This window comes from Botrytis sinoallii (assembly GCF_014898435.1).
Source record: "Botrytis sinoallii strain Bc 23 chromosome Unknown BSIN_004, whole genome shotgun sequence".
Taxonomy (NCBI): Eukaryota; Fungi; Ascomycota; class Leotiomycetes; order Helotiales; family Sclerotiniaceae; genus Botrytis; species Botrytis sinoallii.
In genome coordinates, this window is record NW_024066031.1 from 1921928 (window position 1) to 1943120 (window position 21193).

Below are 21193 nucleotides of genomic sequence, written 5' to 3' on the forward strand. Positions count from 1 at the left end.
ATCCATCACAGCTTCCCTTCGTCCTAAATAAGAATTGCGGCTCAACTATCCGATACAGGATTGTCGCGCATGGAGCCTTCACATGGGATTGTGGGCGGGGCACCCGCTTCCAGCCCAACCATAGGCGCGCGGCCAGGTACAGGAGAAGGCTTCAACAAACGCAAGAGAAGTGGTGCAGGTTTTGAGAGTAGTCCTGGAACTGGAAATGAACAAACAGGAAACGAACAAGATGATGAAGATGCAGAGAGGAAGCGACAGCCAGCTGTGAAGAGAGCTTGCAATGAATGCCGTCAACAGAAAGTGAGTCATTACTTTCGAATTGGCTGAACACACTCGCAATGCAATCAATCATGCGACGGCGACCCAATTCGAATCCCAGCCAAGGGGTCCTTCAATTGCTAATATTCAGTAATTACAGCTTCGATGTGATGTCGTTCAAAATCCTTACAGCACTTGCGGTCGATGTCAGCGATTAAAGCTCGAATGTAAGATTGAGCATAACTTCAAAAGAGTGGGAAAACGAACCAAACATGCGGAGATGGAGAAGCAAATGGAAAGATATGAGCAATTAATAGCTCGTCAAGAACAATTAATAGCTCGCGCTCGACATCAAGGATTCGTTTACGATGATGAAGAACTCGGATCCCCAGTCACGAATAGCAGTGTTTATCAACATTCGAGAAATCAGTCATACATAGGAGGAGGATCAGATGAAGCCGTGTCATCCCTACTACATCTCAAGCAGGGAGGTTCATACAAAGTACCACAATATGCGCGACAAATCGAGAACGTGGGACTAACACAGGATGCCATTGACCATCTGTTCGCCGATTTCTTTCAATTTTACCACCCATATCTCCCATTTCTTAGCACGCAACAAACCCCCGATCAATATTACCAACAAGAACCCCTTCTTTTCTGGGTCATCATTACCATTGCGGCACGTCGATATACTGTGGACCCAGACTTATTGTCTAATCTTCGTCAGCCTGTTACGAAAATGATGTGGTCGAAAATCGCTGACGTTCCTAACAATTACCATTTTGTCAAAGCAATAATTTTGTTATGTACTTGGCCAATGCCTGTAGCTTCAACGGCAGCAGATATCACACATATTTTGTGCGGTGTAATGATGAAAGCCGCAACTGGCATTGGGCTCCATAGGCCAAACAACACTCAAGATTTCTCCCGAGTATCTGTTGATCTGAACAGGGAGCAGTTACATGACAGAGTTGTGACGTGGGCGGTCTGCAATATTGTAGCGCAAAGTATAGCGACTGGGTATGGACAGCCAGCCTCAACATTATACGATTGGACACTTGCTCCTGTACAGCCAGGTGAAGAGGGGCCTTTTACACTCTCGCCAGAGCTTCAAGCTCGTCTTGATATCGAGAGGTTCTGCGATAAAGTCTCAAAGGAAATGTATAGCAATGCTAAAGATCCAAAGGGTGTTGCTGGTGATGATGCCAGGCGTCAATTGACTAGAATATTCCGCTACGAGTATGAAAAGATGGAGAAAACAACTCTATCTCAGCAGAATTCATCGCCAATGATCAAACTTTACTATCGTGCGGCTGGGCTGCATCTTCGCCTTTCGGGCTTCTTTGATTCAAGTACCACATCTGGGTACTTGGATGACTTGATGGGATTATGGCGGGCTACATATGAGTTCTTGGATATTGTTTTCGAGCTTGAAAACCCACCATCCGGTAGCATCACTGGTGGTATCCTTCGATTCGCTACAGGCTACATCTCCCAACTGATCATTGCTGCTTCCTTTTCATTACTAAAGCTACTCAGTTCCTTCTTTGCCAAGTTTATGGATTTCGATCGCGGTCGTCAATTGTTTCATCGTGCAATTGACGCCATCAGATCCATGAGCATTGTACCAGGGGACTTACCTCTGAGACTTGCTGAACTTATGGCTCAGATGTACAATGGAGCTCGAGTTGAACAGCGCCAGATAGCACAACTAAATAATGGTAACGAACTAGGTTCAGGTTTTGGTGACATAGACGATAGCTTGCAATTGAAACTCAGATGCAGAATGAGCATGAGCTTGGTATATGATTCTATATGGAGATGGCGAGAGGAATTCCAAAGCCAAGGCAGAAGTATTGAAGGTCAGTAATCTTTAACAATTGTTCTGCATGATTTTAGTTTGTAAAAGATCTCCAACTAAGGACTCAATACAGCAGCGATCCAAAATCCGACCAATCTCGATAGTTCCAACGAATCCTCTGCCTCTTCTACTCATTTGGACAGTACTCTTATTCCTCCAAATCATCAAATGCAGAATCAACTCCTCGCTGCAGTAAGCGCGGGCAACCCGAGCGATACCATTCTCGGTGTCGATCAGACACTCGGTGGACTTTTTGGTTATGGCGAACCGAACTTCGAGGGGGGATTCGATTCGCATTCCTGGTTTTTCAATGGAGGAATGGATTTGGGAATGGATTTTCCCTACAATCGACAGGCACTTCAAGGTCTTGAAGCCAGCGGTTTTCTAGCTTGAAAGCCAGAGAGCTTTCAATTGCCAAGCTAACTTGCGCACTAGACCCATTCTTACCTATCCAAGGCTTTTTCCATGATCTTTTGACCCTGGGGAATTCAGCCTCGCGAAATAACTGATGGGAATGATTATTTCCAGGGCTGCGTACTTTAACACTTTTGCTACTAACCGCCCATTCTTGTTTCTTGATTCCGAGTCCAACATATTTTTACTCTCAGCCGCCTGCTTTCTTTCTTCTTCTGTCTTCCATTCTCAATTTTTACGAATTCACGACTCTTTTAATGGCGCATTTGACGGTGGATAAAATACCCCTTTTGAGATTTCTTTCCTTTTTAACCGACTTGGCACATTTCACTATGTGCGATTTTGAAGTTTTTCCTAATTATGCCTGGTTTCCTTGCTTCTTTTTACTTCGATTATAGCTTAGTCTTCCTGTGCTAGTGTGTCATATTACTAGTATGACAAGATTAATAGGTTGAAGTAATTTTCTTTGATGATTATATATCCCCTTTGAACGGAGTTGTTGGACGGAGTGGTACTTGGAGAAACTTTTCTTTCGGCAGTCGGATAGGCACAACTTGCCATTGTCTTTCTTCCGGGTGGGTGAGTGGATGGATGACAATGGTGTTGTTGGAAACTGGGGTTTAGCTTGGGTGGGCAAGCTATTAGGCTGTGGTATACCCCAAGCTTCTTGATAACGGTTGAATGATAATGGATAATTTGCTTGGGTGAAATGAAATGAAATTAGCGGTTTCGGGGGTCCAACGGCGGAGATTTTAAACGTCTACTGCTATCAGCTGGCTGATCGATAGCTGATAGTTCGTTGATTGTTATTATCGCATCGTAGGTCGTAGATAGCAATTGAATAAAAATCATCAGAGTAGTCATGGATGGTGACGATATTATCTTGGCGACGGGCGTACTATTGGATTGTCTAGCCTCCTATGATTTCGGAGATGTAGACGGGCCATTTACGTCGTATCCATATAATAGATGACTAGCCGTGGATGAAAAGGATTATTCCTGAATACTACACTCGATCAGATGTAATTCCCACACGTGCACATTTCATGTCCAATAGTGATGATCTGATATGTTCCGTTTACTTTTCGCAGTAAGTATCAGATCAAGTTGATAATTTTTGATCTAGTGTTTAATCCTTTGGTTGGGACGTCCTTGTACCCCGAATCCCGAATTCTGCTTTAGTTTTGTGTAGGTATAGGATGACCTCGGGATGACAAGGACTTGGAGCAATTTTTGTTTAGGGTGGCTTGATTGTTTTTTGATTGGATCGGGTGGTTCTTGTGTTGGGATTTGTGGGAGAGGATGAATGGGGTGTGGAAGATGGATGGGGTACTGAATGTTGTAGTTGATGGCGGGGATTGAGATATTGTAGGATTGTAGGATTGTGTAGGTGTTTGTAGATTGTTGCTGTGAGAATCGACATAGGGGACCGAGTTGAAAGAAGAATCTAATACTATCAGGAGAGATTCTCAATACTGAAGAGCTGCTTGATGCCAAACAGAACTCTTTTGCACTAGCTAGGAAGTATTGCGCTTGAGGGTACAGTGTATTTATTCCTTCTCCTCAAGTCCTACTTCCGATCTTCTGAATGTCCGATATCGTTGGTGTTACAGGCTAGGTCGAAAGTATAGGGAGTTAATAAATTTCGAGAACTTACTCTAGCTAAGTGGGTACCTATTGAGTATCTCGGGAACAGAACGCATCGCGATGTTGTGAGAGGAGGTTACTGCTTAACTAGGTATTGATGCTTTAATTTTGGGTCACTTATAAAGTCTGTGGGAGATTAACGTCGGTGGTGAGAGGATGATTCGCTAGGAGGGGAGGGGTATCTATTTGGGGATGAGATAGAGTTGTGGATTTCTTGGATCCGATAGATATCCAGGCTTTAAGAAGAAGTTTCTGAAGTTTGATCGGAAGAATGTCTTGTGCGTATTATTGATATCGTTTCGGGGTTATTGTATCGATGTCGGATAGTGCGGAAATACGATATTTGATGGTATTCTGTATTGGAACGGAAGTAGATTGTGGTTGGAAGCCACTACTTGACATGAGTAAGGAATGTTTTGGGGGATAGCTATTACTCAGCGTTTGTATTTTGTTTGGGAGTGTGTATTTTTCTTGAAAGACCTGATTTCACTTATTGTATGGGAAATCTACTCGGTATGCATGAAATCCTGCGCTTTTGGAGATTGTTTGGACAAAGATCCTTTTTATATGTTGTTTCTAAAGTGTACGATTCCGCGGTTTCGCTTCCTCGACATATAGATCTAGCAGTAGAAGATGCCGACTATCAAAGGTCAAGTAGCGCAGGGCTGAGTAACTACTTTGGCTGGAGGTTTCGTGGGGATTCCCTACTTGTGTGTGTCGACTAAACATCGTGTTGTGCCATAGCACCACTGGTATTTTGAAGGAGAATGACTTCATTCCTTGCTCCATAACCAGCTTTATAAGCTGGGGTTTCTTGGGTTTAGTTTCATTAGAAATTTGGACTTGTTGAATGTGTCATTGCTTTCATCTTCTATATATATCTCCTGGATGTATTGGCCACGATGAGAATTCAATTTCTGCGGATAGCTAGTATCTTGATTTTATCTCTGACTTATACAGCTCTTGGAATAGCTTGGAGGCTGTTGTTTTAAACGAATTATAGGGTGCGGGGAACTAAGTACACTTCCTATATTTATTTATATCCTTGCTATTCAACGCGTGAAACGTAGTCAGTTCTGATCAGATAGTTATCGAGGTATAGCAATTTATGATGTTCAGACAAACATGAGGACCTTCATGCTTTGTTCGGCCAGCAAAATTTCCACCTTTGTGCGGGTGATCGATGGCTCCATATCTGAGAATTCGCATAGGCTAGAAGTGAATTGAATCGATTTGCGAGCGGGCTTGAGCGATCATCTTGAACTATTGACTTTGAAAATCTACTTTGATGGAATGTTGTAGCATATGAAGGGATTGAAGAACCGATTTGTTTGTACCATTCATGCCAAAGACTTCGTGTACATAAATCACAGCGTGCGCTGTGCGAGATGCAATGGGTTACAAACACGTTGTCACATTATTGGCTTCGCCATTGCAATGAGTGCCTGTGGCTACTTGGGTGCATCTAATAGTGACGAAAATGCGTAGTAAGTCACAAATGATGAGGTACACTCGGTCACTCGAGAGATCTCTGATTGCTCGAGGCATGCAAAGCAGGACATTTCTATGCAGAACGCAATATTGAGGTAGCAGGTTCATTTTGCTTGATCAATTATAGCTCATGAATCTGCTACTCTGAGCCACCAGTTTCAGACCAGTTGATTAACTGAACTACAGCCAATTTTACCAAGTTCGTCTGCAATGAAAAATCATGAAGTGCCCTTTCGTACTCCTCGAAATCTACTTAGATATTCGGAGTAGAGATCTACAAAATATTGTTATCATCAGCGAAAAAAACAAAACAAGAAGTAGATAGAGTGGTCATGAGAACCAAGACTATCCATTCCAATGTCAAAAGAAATTCCTCAAAATGAAAACCACCTTCATCATGTAGCAACCCCACAAACAATCCCAAACCCACGTGTTCCAGCTTCCCAATATTTCATCACCGAGTACAACTATTCACGATGTCAAAAATCCACAGCCCCACCAATACAACCCTACCCTTAACAGCATCGTTCTTCCAGCCCGACAATTCCAAATATACTCTCTCTCCCGTATCTCGCTCTCCCCTTCGCAATCGTACATCGTACACAGCCCACCACTCACATGCACGTATTTCCTAACCCCGAATTTTGTCATCATACATTTAACCAGGTACTTAGGTATCCCAGCGAATCTAAATTCTTACCATTTCTTCGGTACGACGCCACATTTCTCGTTCGAGGCCATTGCATACAGTATCTCACCCAATCTCAGAATGTTTAATTCCTAGTTCTTACTCAGAAGGCTCGGTACCGCCGATATGCTTAGATATCTGTACTGATATTCAGGGTGCTTTGTTCTCTTTCGTTTTGGTTTTGCCTGCATATGTGGGTGAGAATTTAGCTTGCTTTGCCTTGCTGCTTTTGGCCCCCAAAATATCGCTAGGGTAAGTTAGGTAAGGTGACGTTGTCAGCTTACTTGCTTCTTTGAAATGGATTGTTTGATATCGTGACGGGTGGATTGTATGCAATTTTATTGAAGGAAAAACATGTGAGAGTGAGATGGAGATGGCTAGTTTGCCGTGTGCATGGACTGCGCCCTAGCCCTATGCAAAGATTGCTAGCTTGAAGGCTTGTGGGCTTGCAGCGGATAACGGATGATGGATTAGTAGATAGACATGTATCATGATGTATGAGGTAGGTGGATGATACGGGTAAGGCGATGTGAAGTGAGGGGAAGGGAATGGGATGCATCTGAGGAGAGCGGCGATTTGTTAATTTACGGTCTTATGGATGATGGTGGGTTCAGAATAGAGTGTCTTGGCCACGTGTTCTCAGTGTTAGGTCAGCAAGATAATGCTTTCATGCATTTATGGTAATTGCGGAGACTGAGGGGAAAAGCTCAGTGATGTAATGTTGGGGAAGTGATTACAGTGTGACGGGTTGATGGCATGGAGATGCAAATATTCTGGGCAACATTCTGGGTAGATATAGATGTACTGTATTTTGGTAAAAATATCAATGGACAAAATTATAAAGGCCAGATGCTTTCCTTGGCGGTAACGATACGAAGGGGTAATGTGTGTGAGTGTTCATTGATGAAACTGGATTGCGCAGAGGAGACAAATTATCTATCAAAAACTGTACTTGAGGGAAAGCTCAAGGCAAAGTTTGATTCAGTAAATCTACCATTCAATGTCATATTGGCAATCCACTTCATGTCCGCCTCCTATTAAAATAGGAGGGGATACAGTGGCATAGAATATCACCCTATCTCTCCCAATTAGATGCATGAGTTGAATATCAAACATGAAGGGTTTCGTCTCATAATGGCTATCATTTCGAGCTGATGGGCTCGATGATCTACCTGCCTATCTCTAGGCGAGTGTTTCTCACTTAGATAACCCCTTCATTGTCATTAGGATACCGAAAAAGCTCCCATTGAAACAACTGGCGCAAACATGTCAAAAAATATCACATTCTCATCATTATCCTTCAAAGACGGCACACAACGTCATTCCTTCAGTGAATCCCAAAACATCTCCACAGGGTAATATGAGCCGGCCCAGATATTATAGAACTACAGATAAAGAAAACGCAACACGAAATAATATTCGTAAAAGGTGGACCGGGTTCCAAAGTAAAGCGCTTGCTTTAATTTCTGCCTCGAAGGATTCATTCTGTAAGCCGAACAACCATGTTGTTGTCCCGAGCTTCAGGAACACTTGATAATCCCGCCATTGTGTGAAGCCTTTCTTTATCGCATGTTTGTGTAGAATGCAGATGCCAAATAGAGTGTATGCGCGTTATCTGACTTATCTTTGTTGGTATTGCGGTAATTGTTGGATTTCATCTGTTGCGGATGCAAAATGTTAGTTTATGTTGTGTTGTTGTTTCTAGGGAAGATGGTGTGGAGTGGGGTTGACAGAAGCTTGGACTTACTATTCTGAAGGATGGACCATGTTGCCATGTGAAGTTATTTTGAGATATTCCTAGGGCGGATTATGGTGGAAATGTCCTATCAAGGTTATGAAATGTTGGTCTTGGCGGCGGCGGCAATATCAGTTTTGGTAGTAAAAAAGCGGGTTGAAGGTTCTGAGAAGAAGGGGGATTGTGAATGTTTCGATGATTGTGCCCGTAATGGAAAAGATGCTCCGATCCGAGTGATTTGCCGTTCATGCCATGGCGAAGTTGAAGAGAAGGAACATTTTGTATAATGTTTGTGGCACAACAGTGAGCTAAGAACTTGGTGTGTGAAATTGTCCCTCTTGAAGATAGATGTAGTGTCTTCTATGATCGTCAGCAAGTTTGACCCAGAAAAAATCAAAGTTGCATCGAAGAAAGCAACCTGGATGAAATCCTTCAAGAAGTCGACCCCATCATGAAATAACCTTAGTTTAAGTCGAGGTTACAATCAAGGGGATCAGCAGGCGACTGCAAAATTTCCCCCTTTCAGAGATAAACTCTAATATAGCAAGGCATTGCAGAGAGTTGAGGGTGTACTGTTGTCGGCTACGACCAAAAGGCTGGCCTGTCATCCAGCCATTTCGTGATATTGATGTGAATTAGATTCTGTGGATTGCATAAAAGAGGTGACTTGCAATTACGAAACATCTCTCTCGTCCTGAGGGTGTGGTGATGTTACAGTAGGAAGGCTGTCAACCGTGTGGCCACTTGTGCTGCAATGGGAGACTTTTCCCATAGAATACTCGAGAAACGTCTTTCGCACCGTGAAAGTATTCGGAGATTGCTATTTTTGTTCTATCGCCAACATAAATATATTGATAGTGGTGCAATTGAAAGTACGAACGCCTTGAGTGGATATTCTCAAAGAACAATTTACAAATTCGAAAGGTCGAAAATCTCACGAAGATGAACAAGGGATTGTCATCGACCCTTCTCGTGGCAAGGTTAGTAGCCAAATTCTGTCAGCTCACCATCCTGAAAGCTCAAGATGGGTTGAATTCTCGAGAATTCAAGCTTCAGATAGCCATTGAGTGAAGATCGAAACGCGTTCTATGGGGGAGGGGGTGGCACAAAGAAATGTGAATGTGGGCTGTTATGCGCCATATAACAGCATTAGCTTTGGAAATTGCATTCTGTACAATATTGCCTGTTGCCACGCCGCCATCCTTGGTCCCCAAAGCTCCAGAAGAAGAAAAAAAGACTGGCCAAGGTTCTCGACAGGAGTTCTTGTCACCGTTTGATGGCATGCCTGTTAATCGCAATTCAAAATCTGGGGGCTATGAAGTCACTCGTACCTCAGTCCATAGTTTGTTCTGAATCTCATCAATAATATGATTGATGACCAGGATTAATGGCTGATGTGGGTTGCCATCAGAATGCCTACTGTTACCTCAGAGGGAGCCACTGATCCTTCGCGAATATTGCCATTTCAATCGGAGCATACACCTGAACAAGTTTCTGACCTTCTAAAAAGCTGACTATCTGCCGATCGAATTTTTCGTCAACGCAGCCTTATGGTAAGATATCCGCCATCGATAGCTAAGATGGAAGGTGCATTTTGTGGTTTTATCTTGCATGAAACTGGTTGGTTGTTAAGCTTTCCCGTCGGACCCGTGAGCATCTGTCTCATTCCGACAAACTGGTAAAGACCGGAAACCCAAGCCTCTTCTGAGTATGGAGACAGACGGCAGCAGGTAACCTGACCGATCAAAACATCTATCAAACTGCTGTATTACACTGTGAGATCCTGGTTTTATTGGAGATTCTGGCGGTGTGTCTGCCTGCATTAATGTCCGCAATCGAAAGAGAATGATGGTCTGGAATCCTGTGAACCAAAGGACCGGATTGATTTGTCCTCTTTTGAGAAGTATCTCACTCGCTCAGAAACGTATCTCCGTGCAAGTAGTGAAGGCACGACCGATGGAGAATTGGACGGGCTAGATGTCCGTTCACCACATTCAAGGGTTCAGATAGTATTATTTCTTACCCCAGCATTATCGGCACATCGTTTTTTCCCATTTTGTATCCTATGATTGGCTGGCTGATTACGAGCCAAAATCCGTTTACAAAGCCAGATAGGATTGGATAATTCCAATATTAATTCCAATGATTGTAATTTTACAAAAACCTTGCATTTTAGGATTAGGGTTGAGCTTCATCGAGGGATATTCTCTCCATTGTACCGCATTGCGTTGTATCGGGGGAAAGGAGGGAGGGTTCCGCTGACAACTGATAATTATTCATGGTTGAGGGGTGAATCGTCGAGATTATCAAGACCGAGATCAAGTATCCGTTGTTTCTCCAAAGCCTAAGCTATGTTAGTACCCAGTCACCCTTGAGTTCGAGAGGTCTTAGGCAATTAAGTGTTGTATACGTGGCTGCGCATGGCATAATGGTCATCTCCTTATGCTTAAGCTCTCACTTCCTCCCCGCCGTATTGATACAGTGTATCTTGTACCATTACCACGGACGAAGCCGTGAAATGTTACATTCGGCAGGAAACCAGCAATGTATTTCGTGTTTATTGTGTTTATTGCTGTTTTGTGTGCCAACTTCTGAAATCGGCACCATCAACACTGTACAGACCGTAAGATTCGTGATGGTTCTGGCAGCCAGGATCAAAAATTGCTAGATTGATGATGAATTTGATTGGAAGGATAGGAGTAACCTATGAAACCCCCAAAATCTACCTGCTTTTACTGATAGGATGCATGATCTACAAGTATGAAAGATTGACCTTTCTCACCCCTCCATCATGTTGATCAAAGGGGGAATCACAATGTAGCTTTAGAAAATGGCCATCCGGATCCGAGTTCATTGGCCCACATTACTTTGGGTGTTTAAGCTGGCGCTGAGTTATAGAATGGACGAAAAGTGTTTGCGGAAGGTTTTCGCCTGTTTTGTTACCGACAGTTTGGTTCAGTCTAGCAGGGGGCGAGGTAAAATGGTGTGCTGTCTCGAACTGTCGACCATTTAAAAATTATCATGAGACCGAGTAGACTTGCCGGTTATAATAATGAAGTAATCACTAAACCTCTTTGAGGATCCAGTACAAATCGTACCATCCTTTCCATTTCACCCATGAATTTTTTAAAATCATTGATTTTTACCCTTGACAGAATTCGTGTCATGCTTACGGAGTATCTTCAATTGTTCATAACGGCTTTTAATTGACGCGGCTGTCATTACGCCAACAAGACCAACGGCGTCAAATGCGCTTCTCTGTACCCCCTACATTCAGCTTGAGCATGTCTAAGTCGTTAATCGCGGATTAGTGCCTTGGAGCTGAGATTTATCCTCGCTAGTAGATAGGCTGTGTGTACGTTCGTTCTTGCAAATGAGTACATTGTGGAGTGAGGTAAATTCAATTTCAGACGACTAATGCAATGGCAATCACAAAAGAGAAAATATGGTTGAGTCCCGAGTTCGGTTGCTAGGATGTCTAGAGGGATGAAAGAGAAAACAGGGGGTCTAGAGGAGCAAGAAGGGTTGTTGAGATGGGGGGATCTCGGAAGATAGCCCTAGATTAAACAAGAATTGCTCACGGATGCATTTATACATCGATTCCCAATTCGCAGCCAGCATCATGCTTTCTTTGAAGATGCCGTATTCCGTAGCGTTCCATATGGGTGTATATATGCGTGCTCTGTACCGTATGTAATGAAGTGTAAATTATGCAATCTTTTCTGAAGTGGGCATCGATGATGTTTATTGTATATACGAAGTAAGCACTAGATTATTTAAGGAAGCTGGATGGAAAGTACACTCGCTTCGAGATCATTAAAAAGAACGTCATTGGATACTGGTCCCACAAATTCTGTATGAGTAAATCATATTAGGTTAGATTATCTGGTCAACTGTCTAGAAACGCTAATGCAGAAACGTAAAGTTGTGATTTCTACATGAACAAATCCACAAAAGTCCACAAAAAGCGCGCGGTTCGAATAATTGTTCGCTTCGCTTGAACAATCCTCCATCAACATATGAACTTTACAAGGCTTTACTTCCTCCTCCCCACCACATCTCACCATACTTATTCCCACACCAACCGCTCTGTAGGCTAAATAATTCACAGGCTCTCCTTCTATTGAACTTCTGATTTGTTCAATGTCCGAGTACTTTTGAAATCCCCACCATGGGAGGAACCGTTACCGTGCCCTCGGGATCAAGCACGTCGCTACTTTCGACACAATCACGTTACAATAGCCAGCATCCCTTGCCAGATTTCAGCAAAGCATGAAACAAACCCCGTCAATTGGCAGGCTCCAAAGTGATCTTTCTTATAGAGAAGCTGTGCTGGCCTGATTTTATGGAGAATTCAGACTTTTACGGACAAGTAAGCCTGTCAGTGGCCGTGTGCGTGGTTTGTTCGGCTGCCCGGTGGCCACAAAATACGTCCTGTATTCGTGTGTCACAAGATGTTTTCTTGTATCTGAGATCCAGGTCTCTATCAGCTACCGAGGTACGGGCAAGACCTGAAAAGTGATTTCCAATGAATACGATTGCAAAATGGTATTATTTGCATCCGATAATCACCGACCTAAATGATCTTTTGATCATCAAATAAAAGAACTCGCGTGATAGCTGCCGTCGGTCCGGACCCTTGAGATCGATCCATTTATCACTGCACAGTGCACAGTGCTCAGTGCATATACCCTTAGTCTCTGAATCTTAAGCCATATCAGCGATCCCAGGAAGGCGATAACGAAATTCAACATTGGCAATAGGCAAGGTTGTGTGACAACACCCAGCCGCCGTTGCACGCGCTGGGGTACCGTATACTTCTTAATTTTTAAGCTTGAAATAGCTCTATACCGAATGGGGATAGTAGAATAATCAAGAGCTAAGTCGCTAAGACTCCCAGCGCTCAAATCATATTTGCTACCAAGTACCGTGCATTCACCTCATATCCCGGCGGCTACCCCTTCCCCTTGCTAACATGCATATCCCACTCTGTTTAGTTAAGGCGCTACCTTGCTCCTGCTTGCTCACTGCCACCTGGTCCCCGGCCCAATGAGTGACCAGGGCTGAGTTTGCTGTGCCTCTCATTCTGTTTAAACTTATAGGTCCTGACTGGCATAAAAAAAGTCATCGATTTTTTACTTGCTACCAAGGTTTCTATTGACTCGATATTGTCAGGCAGATTGATTTCGTTGTGACTACATAATTATACCACGCTATACTAATTCCAAATGCTTGATATATATTCTGGTAAGATACTCTCTCTCCTCCTGTCGGTCTCCTAAAGTCTCTCTCCATTTATTAAATCTTTTTACCAGCTCCTGTTCCATCTCCTACATTCTTTGAGGATTCTTTTGCTGTTACATCTCCAGCTGTCTTCAAGAAACCTCTTCTACCTCGTCTCAAGATGACCACCATGGGGGAGCCTGCCTTTGGCGGGGGTCATGGTGTACCTCACAGTGCAAGTCACACGAGTGCTAGAGCTTCAGATGTTCCATGGACTCCTTACAGTGCTGTACGTTTATATTATTACGACTAGTAACTAGAAGTCTCTAATCAAGAATATAGGTCTCGTCATTTAATCTTCCAGCACATTACGATTCATCTTTGATCACACCTGTTGCAATGGCACCATCCCCGAACATTTCTTCAAGGCCAGCACCCACAGTGAGAGAAAGGGATATAAAGCTATCGCCATCCATGGAATCACCAGATTATCCGCTCTTCGGTGGGGGCGAAGACGATTTTGGTTCCCGACTCGGTTCTGCCCCAATGAAGCAAAAAGATCCAAGTTCCAATAATTCCAAGATTCCTACCAGCGAGCCTAATTATCCTACTTCTCCTGCTCTTTTCTGTGCTTCTCCGTATTATGGTGCATTTGGAGTTTCCGCTACGCCAAAAACAGGACGAACAGTTGAGTTAACATCTCCAAATATGAATGCCAGTCCTCACAATACAAATTCAAGTGCTATGAGCGCCGATCTCCGAAGATCGCGCCATGCCACACCAGCTCAAAGTCCTGAAAGCTACAGAGTAAACAACCCCGCACCAATACTGATTGCTCCTAACCCCAACACAATGCGACCAGCGACTAGACCTGGAGATATGCCATATAGAGATAGCCTACCATATGACCGTCATGATTCAATGCATTCCATGCATTCCTTAAATTCCTATAACTCGACACCACCTCAATACCAAGAGCAACTTGCTCCCCTTCCTACTCGGAGGAAGAGAAAGGGTGCCCCCACACAGTTGGACGGAGATATTCTTTTTCATGAGAACATAAATCACGAGGAACAAATTCTGATGCAGCTATCAGAGGTTGAAGGCCTCGCTTGGAAAGAGATTGCGAAGCAGTTCAATGAGAGGACAGGCAGGAGTATGAAAGTGCCAGCTCTACAAATGCGCAAGAAGCGACTTTGTGAACGTCTCCGCGTTTGGACTGATTGCGAGGTACATCCCTAGCTCATTATGTATTTCGGTCAGATCAGTCACTAATCCAGGCAACGAAGAAGCTAACCGAAGCTTAGGAGCGAGCTTTGACACTTGCTTGGGAAGATTACGAGAGAGAGAAATGGGAAGCAGTCGCAAAAGGCATGATGAAGCATGGAGTCCAAGAAAAATGGAGTAAAGAAGCCGTCCAGAGAAAGTTCAACGAAATGTTCCCTCCCGACGATCGATCATACAACAACACGGAGTATGCATTATCCAAACATGCGGAACAACTGAACTACGACATCAAGATGGAACCACGAACGCCGTGGCCAAATCACGATGAAAGAGACAGCGCAATACACAGTCTCACAGACGAAGAGCAAACCTTAGTAGGCGAGTTGAGGAGTAGGACTGCAAGTGATGCCAGTTCACTGCATTACCAGCAGCAACAGCATCAACAAATCATGTATGCGCAACAGCATCAGCAGCAGCATCAAGAGATATGGGCAGGAAATTGAGCAGGGACTGATGAAGTACAGGATTCTGGGGCGATAGATATTGGTAATCGTTTTGAATTTTTCTACAGTATATGGAATTCTGGTTTCTACGAAGTTTAGGTATAATGAGCAATCGTTCTGCGGAACCATTAGACTGCACGAAATCTTGTGTAGAAGGAAAGTAAAACTGGGTTTACAGGCAGGCCATCAATAGAGACAAGTCTCGGGGCGGCAAACATCTGGCATCATTGTCATGGATATTCTATTTTCCTAGAGCAATCCACATATATTCATTGTACAAATTAATAGAATAGTCTTGAAGAAGCAGCGCAGTCCTTCACTGGCAATACATATCTACCATCCAACTTTCACCAACCAAGTTTTCCAATTTTCTAGTAGTTTGTGGTGCGTGAGCGGCGCGGCAAAGTCCAAGGTTGACACCTTTCTACTATTTCCACTTGCAACAAACAAGGCATATCGACAAAACACTCTGCACCACGAATGTAAGAATTTGGCATACTCAGCAAACCCACAAATCAAGTGACCTCTCAATCATGCGGACCAGGATATCTATGCATTCACACGAATTAAATATCGTGGACCTTCCTTGTAAGGCTGTAAACCAACTGTTTCCTTGACCAATGCGAGTCATACCCGAGTCATACCGGCAGGGGATTGATAAACCACTGAGCCGTAGATACGTTTTGACTCGAATTCCAGGATGTGACGGCCAACTTTTTTCGCCATCAAGATAAATTGTATCTGGGGTTTAGAATAGGTAGCACGTTTCCTGAGAGTCTGAGACCCGGGGGCCTTCAAAAGGATGGCTGAACGCAAAAACTTTTTCGGTTGCGCTGGGCCAAGTACACATGGTCTGCTGGGTTTAAATTCGTATTGGAAATATGGTTCTGACCTGTCTGTGCCTCTTTGAAATTACGGTCTGTGATGGTTAATTGATTGACGATGTAACAATGAAAGTGCATAATGGAAATTTCCCAGGAAGTTTCCGGGAATACTGACTATTCGTATCTTCCTACTATTCCAGAAATAAACCTACTAGCTCCTCATTCTAGTGGCGCAGACTGTGCCAGGACGATTTAAAAACAAAATCTCGGAGTTTTGAAATATGTGATATTCACAGCCCTGTATATAACTTTTTGTGGTTAGGTAGTTGATACGCGGAGACTGATCTCGTCGGTTTCGTATGATTGCTTGGCCCTGCGATGCACTTTTGAATTTCAGTGACTTCGGTCTTTCTCTTCCTCGAACATATTAAACGGGCTTGTTTATCGGAATGTCTTCATGAAATTACCCTGGAAAGCGAATGCAAGTTCACTAAGTAAACGATACTATCGGATCGATAAATGCTCATTTTGCATGATGTGATCGACTTGTTTTCATCCCATTTAGATTCCCACTTGCACCTTCTAGCCTTGAGACCCCAGATCACATCCAATGAAAAGCAAAATGCAAATCTTGGGTGTGTAACGTATGCTGCAGTACAACCTTCTCCTATTCTATCATTTCTTCCTGCGATCATCTCGTCGGTGAGTTCATCCTTTTCAGCTTCATATCCTCTGCATGAGAGATATACAACATCTTCTGAAGATACCCATCCATTCCAACACCCAAACTCTCGTCACCAACTTGAAGGAGTCGTTAAGAACAAAAGTCCTCAAGCTTCATGAAGAAAAACCGTTGGAGCCAAGAAATTCAGCCACCAAAGTTCTCACCATCTTCCATCCTTACGACCCCTAACCTAGAACCACTCACTGCCACTCCCAACACATTCAACAATAAGCGGCGGAGAAAGTGGGCTGAGAAACACCATGGATTGTGCTTATGCTCTTTCGCCTGCTTAATATCCACGCTGCGGCGTTGACAGATTACAACCGTTAGTTCAACAGGGGTGCACAAACAAGGCAGAGCGGACGGCAGAAGCTCATAGATTAATGATTAAATTAATGATTATGAGTGGTGCGCCTGACATGGCTCATCGATTAGCCTAGAGTTGTAAGCTTGTATGAATTCTTGTTGCTCAATTTATGGTAAATGGAGCTTCGGGCAGCAGGCGATAAGTTATTATGAAGGGGTGGAGGTGAGTGAAGAAATTAGTTTCGGTAGTAGGATCAAGTGCGCAGGGGCGTCGATTAGGAGGAGAATTGGTCGTTGTTGAGACAATACGTATGAGTTTTGTGGTATGATAGGTCAGTTCTACACATTGTAATGTTAACTTGACTAGGGAAGATATACCCAGGTGTTTTTACCTTGTCTCATCAAATCTAGGTAAATCAACAAAGCGGATGGATATATTCGGCCAAATTTCAAACGATTGATTGCAATCAGATATCTTCTCATAGAGTGTGAACAAGCCATAATCTCGCAATCGTGTCTAGCGGCGACTATTCTTTCTCCTTTAGCACCAACTGCATTGTATTGCCCTACCCCGCCCCCAGAATTTCCTAAACGGTAGTTTCTGATCCGAGATTAAACTTGGCTTAACGAAGCTTAAATTTAAAAAGAATGTTGTGCAACAACTCTATGCGAGTGTGGAACAAGCACAAGTTCATCTCGGGTCCTCGGGCGCCACATAAACATTGTACCGAAGGTATACCCAAGCGTAACTCTAGCCCCTGATATGAAGAACCACTCTCCAAACTCAAGGATGGTCATCCAAGCAATCAAAGCCTTTAATCTAACTGATCAAGTGTGGATGTACAATTATTCGAACTTTTCCCTTTGTAGTAAAGTGGACATCATTCACTCTTGTATGACAGCAATCCAATGGCCACCATACCACGAACAATGTAAATAAGTCTTGTCCTAGCTGCATAAAATAAGCACCTATTATCTCTTATATTTAGAAGACACAGTGGGGGAATGGCCATGTAGTGCAAATATACTTCACGCGCAGAAGAGAGATTCTTCCGCGACCTCTCACTCCTTGCAACGGTGAACTGGTGATGCTCACTTTTTGAAATACGGACGGAGACAGATCCGATCAGACGCTAACATGAAGTTAAATACACAACAATGTTCTAACTGAATGTAAACATTTCTGATAGGGGCTAACCAGTACTGACATTTAGCTAACTTCACGGAATGTGCGTGCTGTCGGGAGATAGGCACTTGACAGTGATTTTGGGGCTTGAGACATACAGAAAGCTTGCAATGGAATTGAAACTTTAGGGACGAATCAGCGGTACTGATTGGAGCTTGGATGGGCTTCTGTCCAATGCGTGATGATGTTTGGGTCACAAGTGAGTAGTACTGCATGACAAGAATATGGATATGGCAACATCTGACCCCGAAGATAGCCCACACTATTTGGTGTTTATCATATTCGTGATATTTACTTCTTTCACGACCAGCACTCGCTGTACTACCATGTTTCTCGCTCGTCTTCAATTATATGGTCTATTATTATGTTTACTATTTTCACGTATACCTCTACAAGATAAAGAGACCATTTCCCAAAATTCGACGCATGCGCCTCCCTTCTACAGCTCTACAGCCGTCTAAAACATGACTTGAGCGTAATTTCTCTGTGCTAAAAGCTTAATCTACGCAATCTGCTAGAATGCGCTTGCGGTGATTTCACATAATGAGTACTGTCCATAGACAGAATTGAGAGGGAACCGAAAAAGAGCGGATGGAATATGTATTTCGAGAATTGAAATTCATACAAATTGGTGATCAGATGATACCTAACTTCAATGGCAATTCTCTCGAACCACAAACGGCCTTGAAGCTACAGAACATACACCCGATTTTATTCATTGCATTCTTACTGTGCACACATATCCCTATCTATCTCCAAAGCCAACAGATACCCGTCCCATAACTCATAAATCTCATCTCATCTCATCACACAAACATTATCTCACGATACTTCTTCCCAAACAACTAACTAGATACCTACCCAACCCATAAACTCGACCCGCAAATCTCCCCCATCTCCATCTCAAGCTTGCGTAACCACAAATACCTACCTAGGTACAAAGGTACCTACCTACCTTACATACCCCATGTATCCCCCTAAACAAGCGAACCAAGTCACACAACATCATCCTCATCCTCATCATCAGCATCGGTATCGGTATCGGTACCACAATAATCCGCATCCGCACCCACAGGCATGAAAAAGCCAACCATCTATCCGATTCTCTAGACATTTCCGGAGAAATATGCATGTCACAATGGATTTTCCAGAAATGTACATACCACGATATAAATACCGTATAAATAATGTGTGCTCCTGTCTATACGCATTGTGTGTGCAGTATCATGAGAGATGTCCTGTTAGAATATGGGGTGTTGAGATAATGGTATGGTATGGTATGATGGTGTGATTGAATGCAATGTACGAATTGATAAATGGTATATGATCATGACGAGAAACCAAAACAGAAGGAAAATAGTGCAAATAACGGGTTGTGGGTAGATGGATTGAATCTTATACTTGATTTAATTGTCATACAGAGGAATAGTTGAATTGTTTTTCAGAAAACGCATCAAAGAGTATGTGTGCATGTTTTACTTAAAAGAATACCTCAAGCAAGCAACAGATCCCCTCAAAGGACTTTCACAAAACTCGATCGCACTATTCAGCTTCACTCCCACTAACTTCCGGTTCACTCTCACCTCCCCCGCCTTCATGAACCATCCCACTTAACCCCCGCGTCTCCCCCAATAACGGTGCTCTTTCTCCTTCTTTTCTCAAAAAGTGACCTCCTAAACTAATTCCCATCACACTCAATCCATGTACCATTGTACTTCCGAACACCACGAAACATATCACGGGCCATATAATCCAAATGGCCTTTGTTTCCTCGCTGATGGGGCCTGGCTCGTCGGGGAATATTGGCCTAGGAAGAGGTAGTGATGTACCAGTTTCGAGTTGTGCCCTTGCTTCTATAGCAAGGAATAAAGCGCCTACGCCCATAGGTCCAAAATGACCTGCAAAGAGCGCTTCGCGATAAGTGCAGATATCTGGAATAAAAGGTTTGGTCAAGAGAAGGATTGGAATTCTGCGGAAGAGAAGAACAAGAATGAGGAAAAGGATGAGGGTCCAAGGTTTGATATGGGGTGTAATGGTTGTTGGTTGGAACTGATTCCACGGAATAATGGAGCCAAAGTATGCGAACATAGTAGAATTCAGTAGATGATCGACGATTACTGGAAAAGCCACGGTCTTGGTCTTTTTGGAAAACCATCCATCGTGGGCGAAACCGACTCCAGCACCAAAAGCGACTAGGAAAATCATCCGAACCCAGAATAGATCCAATGCCAATAGAAAGCATGGCAAGAAGAAGGTAGAATACCACAAAACAAGGTCTAGATATGTATTCGCGAGTATCTGAGAATCGAAGAAGTCGATTTGCTATGTTTCCAAGTATGAGGCCTGCTACGATGCCAAGTAGACATTGCCAGAGCAGTGTGATTGTTACCCATTCCTTGATAGCTTCTCCAGGACCTCCATGAGTAGTGAAGATCACAAGACCGATATAAAGAAATGGAAAAGAGACTCCATCATTGCATGCTGACTCGGCTGAAAGAAGATGACGAATACGTGGAGGAACTCTTTCGCTGAATTGAGATTTGGAAAGGACGGATGCAGCGAGAATAGGATCAGTTGGTGAGAGGCAAGCTCCTATTATCAAAGCTGTGGGTACAGTGGTCTGAAAAATGAAGTAGGCGAATAAAGAAGTGATGGCCCAGGAAAATGACATGACTGGACCTAGGAGATAGAGAACCGATTTCCAATGTCTTTTGAAATAATGCTTGGGAAGTTCTAACCCTACAGCAAAACATTGAATGCCTACGATCACACGAGTGATTTCCTGCATGATTTCATCGTCAAAGCCCCATTCTTCTGGGGTAAGTACTTGAGAACATATGGTCCAAGGATGATACCAAAGAGAATGGCGAGAGGAGGCTCTGAGAGATGCAGATGGTTGCGGATAAAATTTGAGAAGAGGGCATAAGTGATGAGAAAAAGTGGAAGGACAAAATATGTTATATGGGGAGCAGTTGGTTCCAATTGATCCCACATCTTGAGGTGCAACTTTACAATTTCTGTGACTGTTCTATGGATGTAACGACAAGGTCGGATGACATGAATTGCGTGGGAGGGGGACTTGATCGTACAACAATGGTCAAAT

The 21193-nt window shown here is 43.4% G+C and overlaps 3 protein-coding genes across 3 annotated transcripts; 2 read left to right on the forward strand and 1 right to left on the reverse strand.

Annotated features, from left to right (window-relative positions):
• Positions 1 to 69: 69 nt before the first annotated feature.
• EAF02_003013 (uncharacterized protein) lies at positions 70 to 2515 on the forward strand (the record flags this gene model as incomplete). Its single annotated transcript, XM_038899061.1, has 3 exons — positions 70 to 300; positions 419 to 2123; positions 2196 to 2515. The coding sequence occupies 3 exons, from the start codon at positions 70 to 72 to the stop codon at positions 2513 to 2515; spliced, it is 2256 nt and encodes a 751-aa protein (XP_038761349.1).
• A 10810-nt stretch (positions 2516 to 13325) lies between these two features.
• On the forward strand, positions 13326 to 15050 carry EAF02_003014 (uncharacterized protein; the record flags this gene model as incomplete). The annotated part of the gene is made up of 4 exons (XM_038899062.1): positions 13326 to 13344; positions 13413 to 13609; positions 13663 to 14550; positions 14628 to 15050. 4 exons carry the CDS (start codon positions 13326 to 13328, stop codon positions 15048 to 15050), a joined length of 1527 nt encoding a protein of 508 aa, XP_038761350.1.
• Positions 15051 to 19632: 4582 nt separating this feature from the next.
• EAF02_003015 (uncharacterized protein) lies at positions 19633 to 20878 on the reverse strand (the record flags this gene model as incomplete). The annotated part of the gene is made up of 2 exons (XM_038899063.1): positions 19633 to 20412; positions 20480 to 20878. 2 exons carry the CDS (start codon positions 20876 to 20878, stop codon positions 19633 to 19635), a joined length of 1179 nt encoding a protein of 392 aa, XP_038761351.1.
• Between the last annotated feature and the right edge of the window lie 315 nt (positions 20879 to 21193).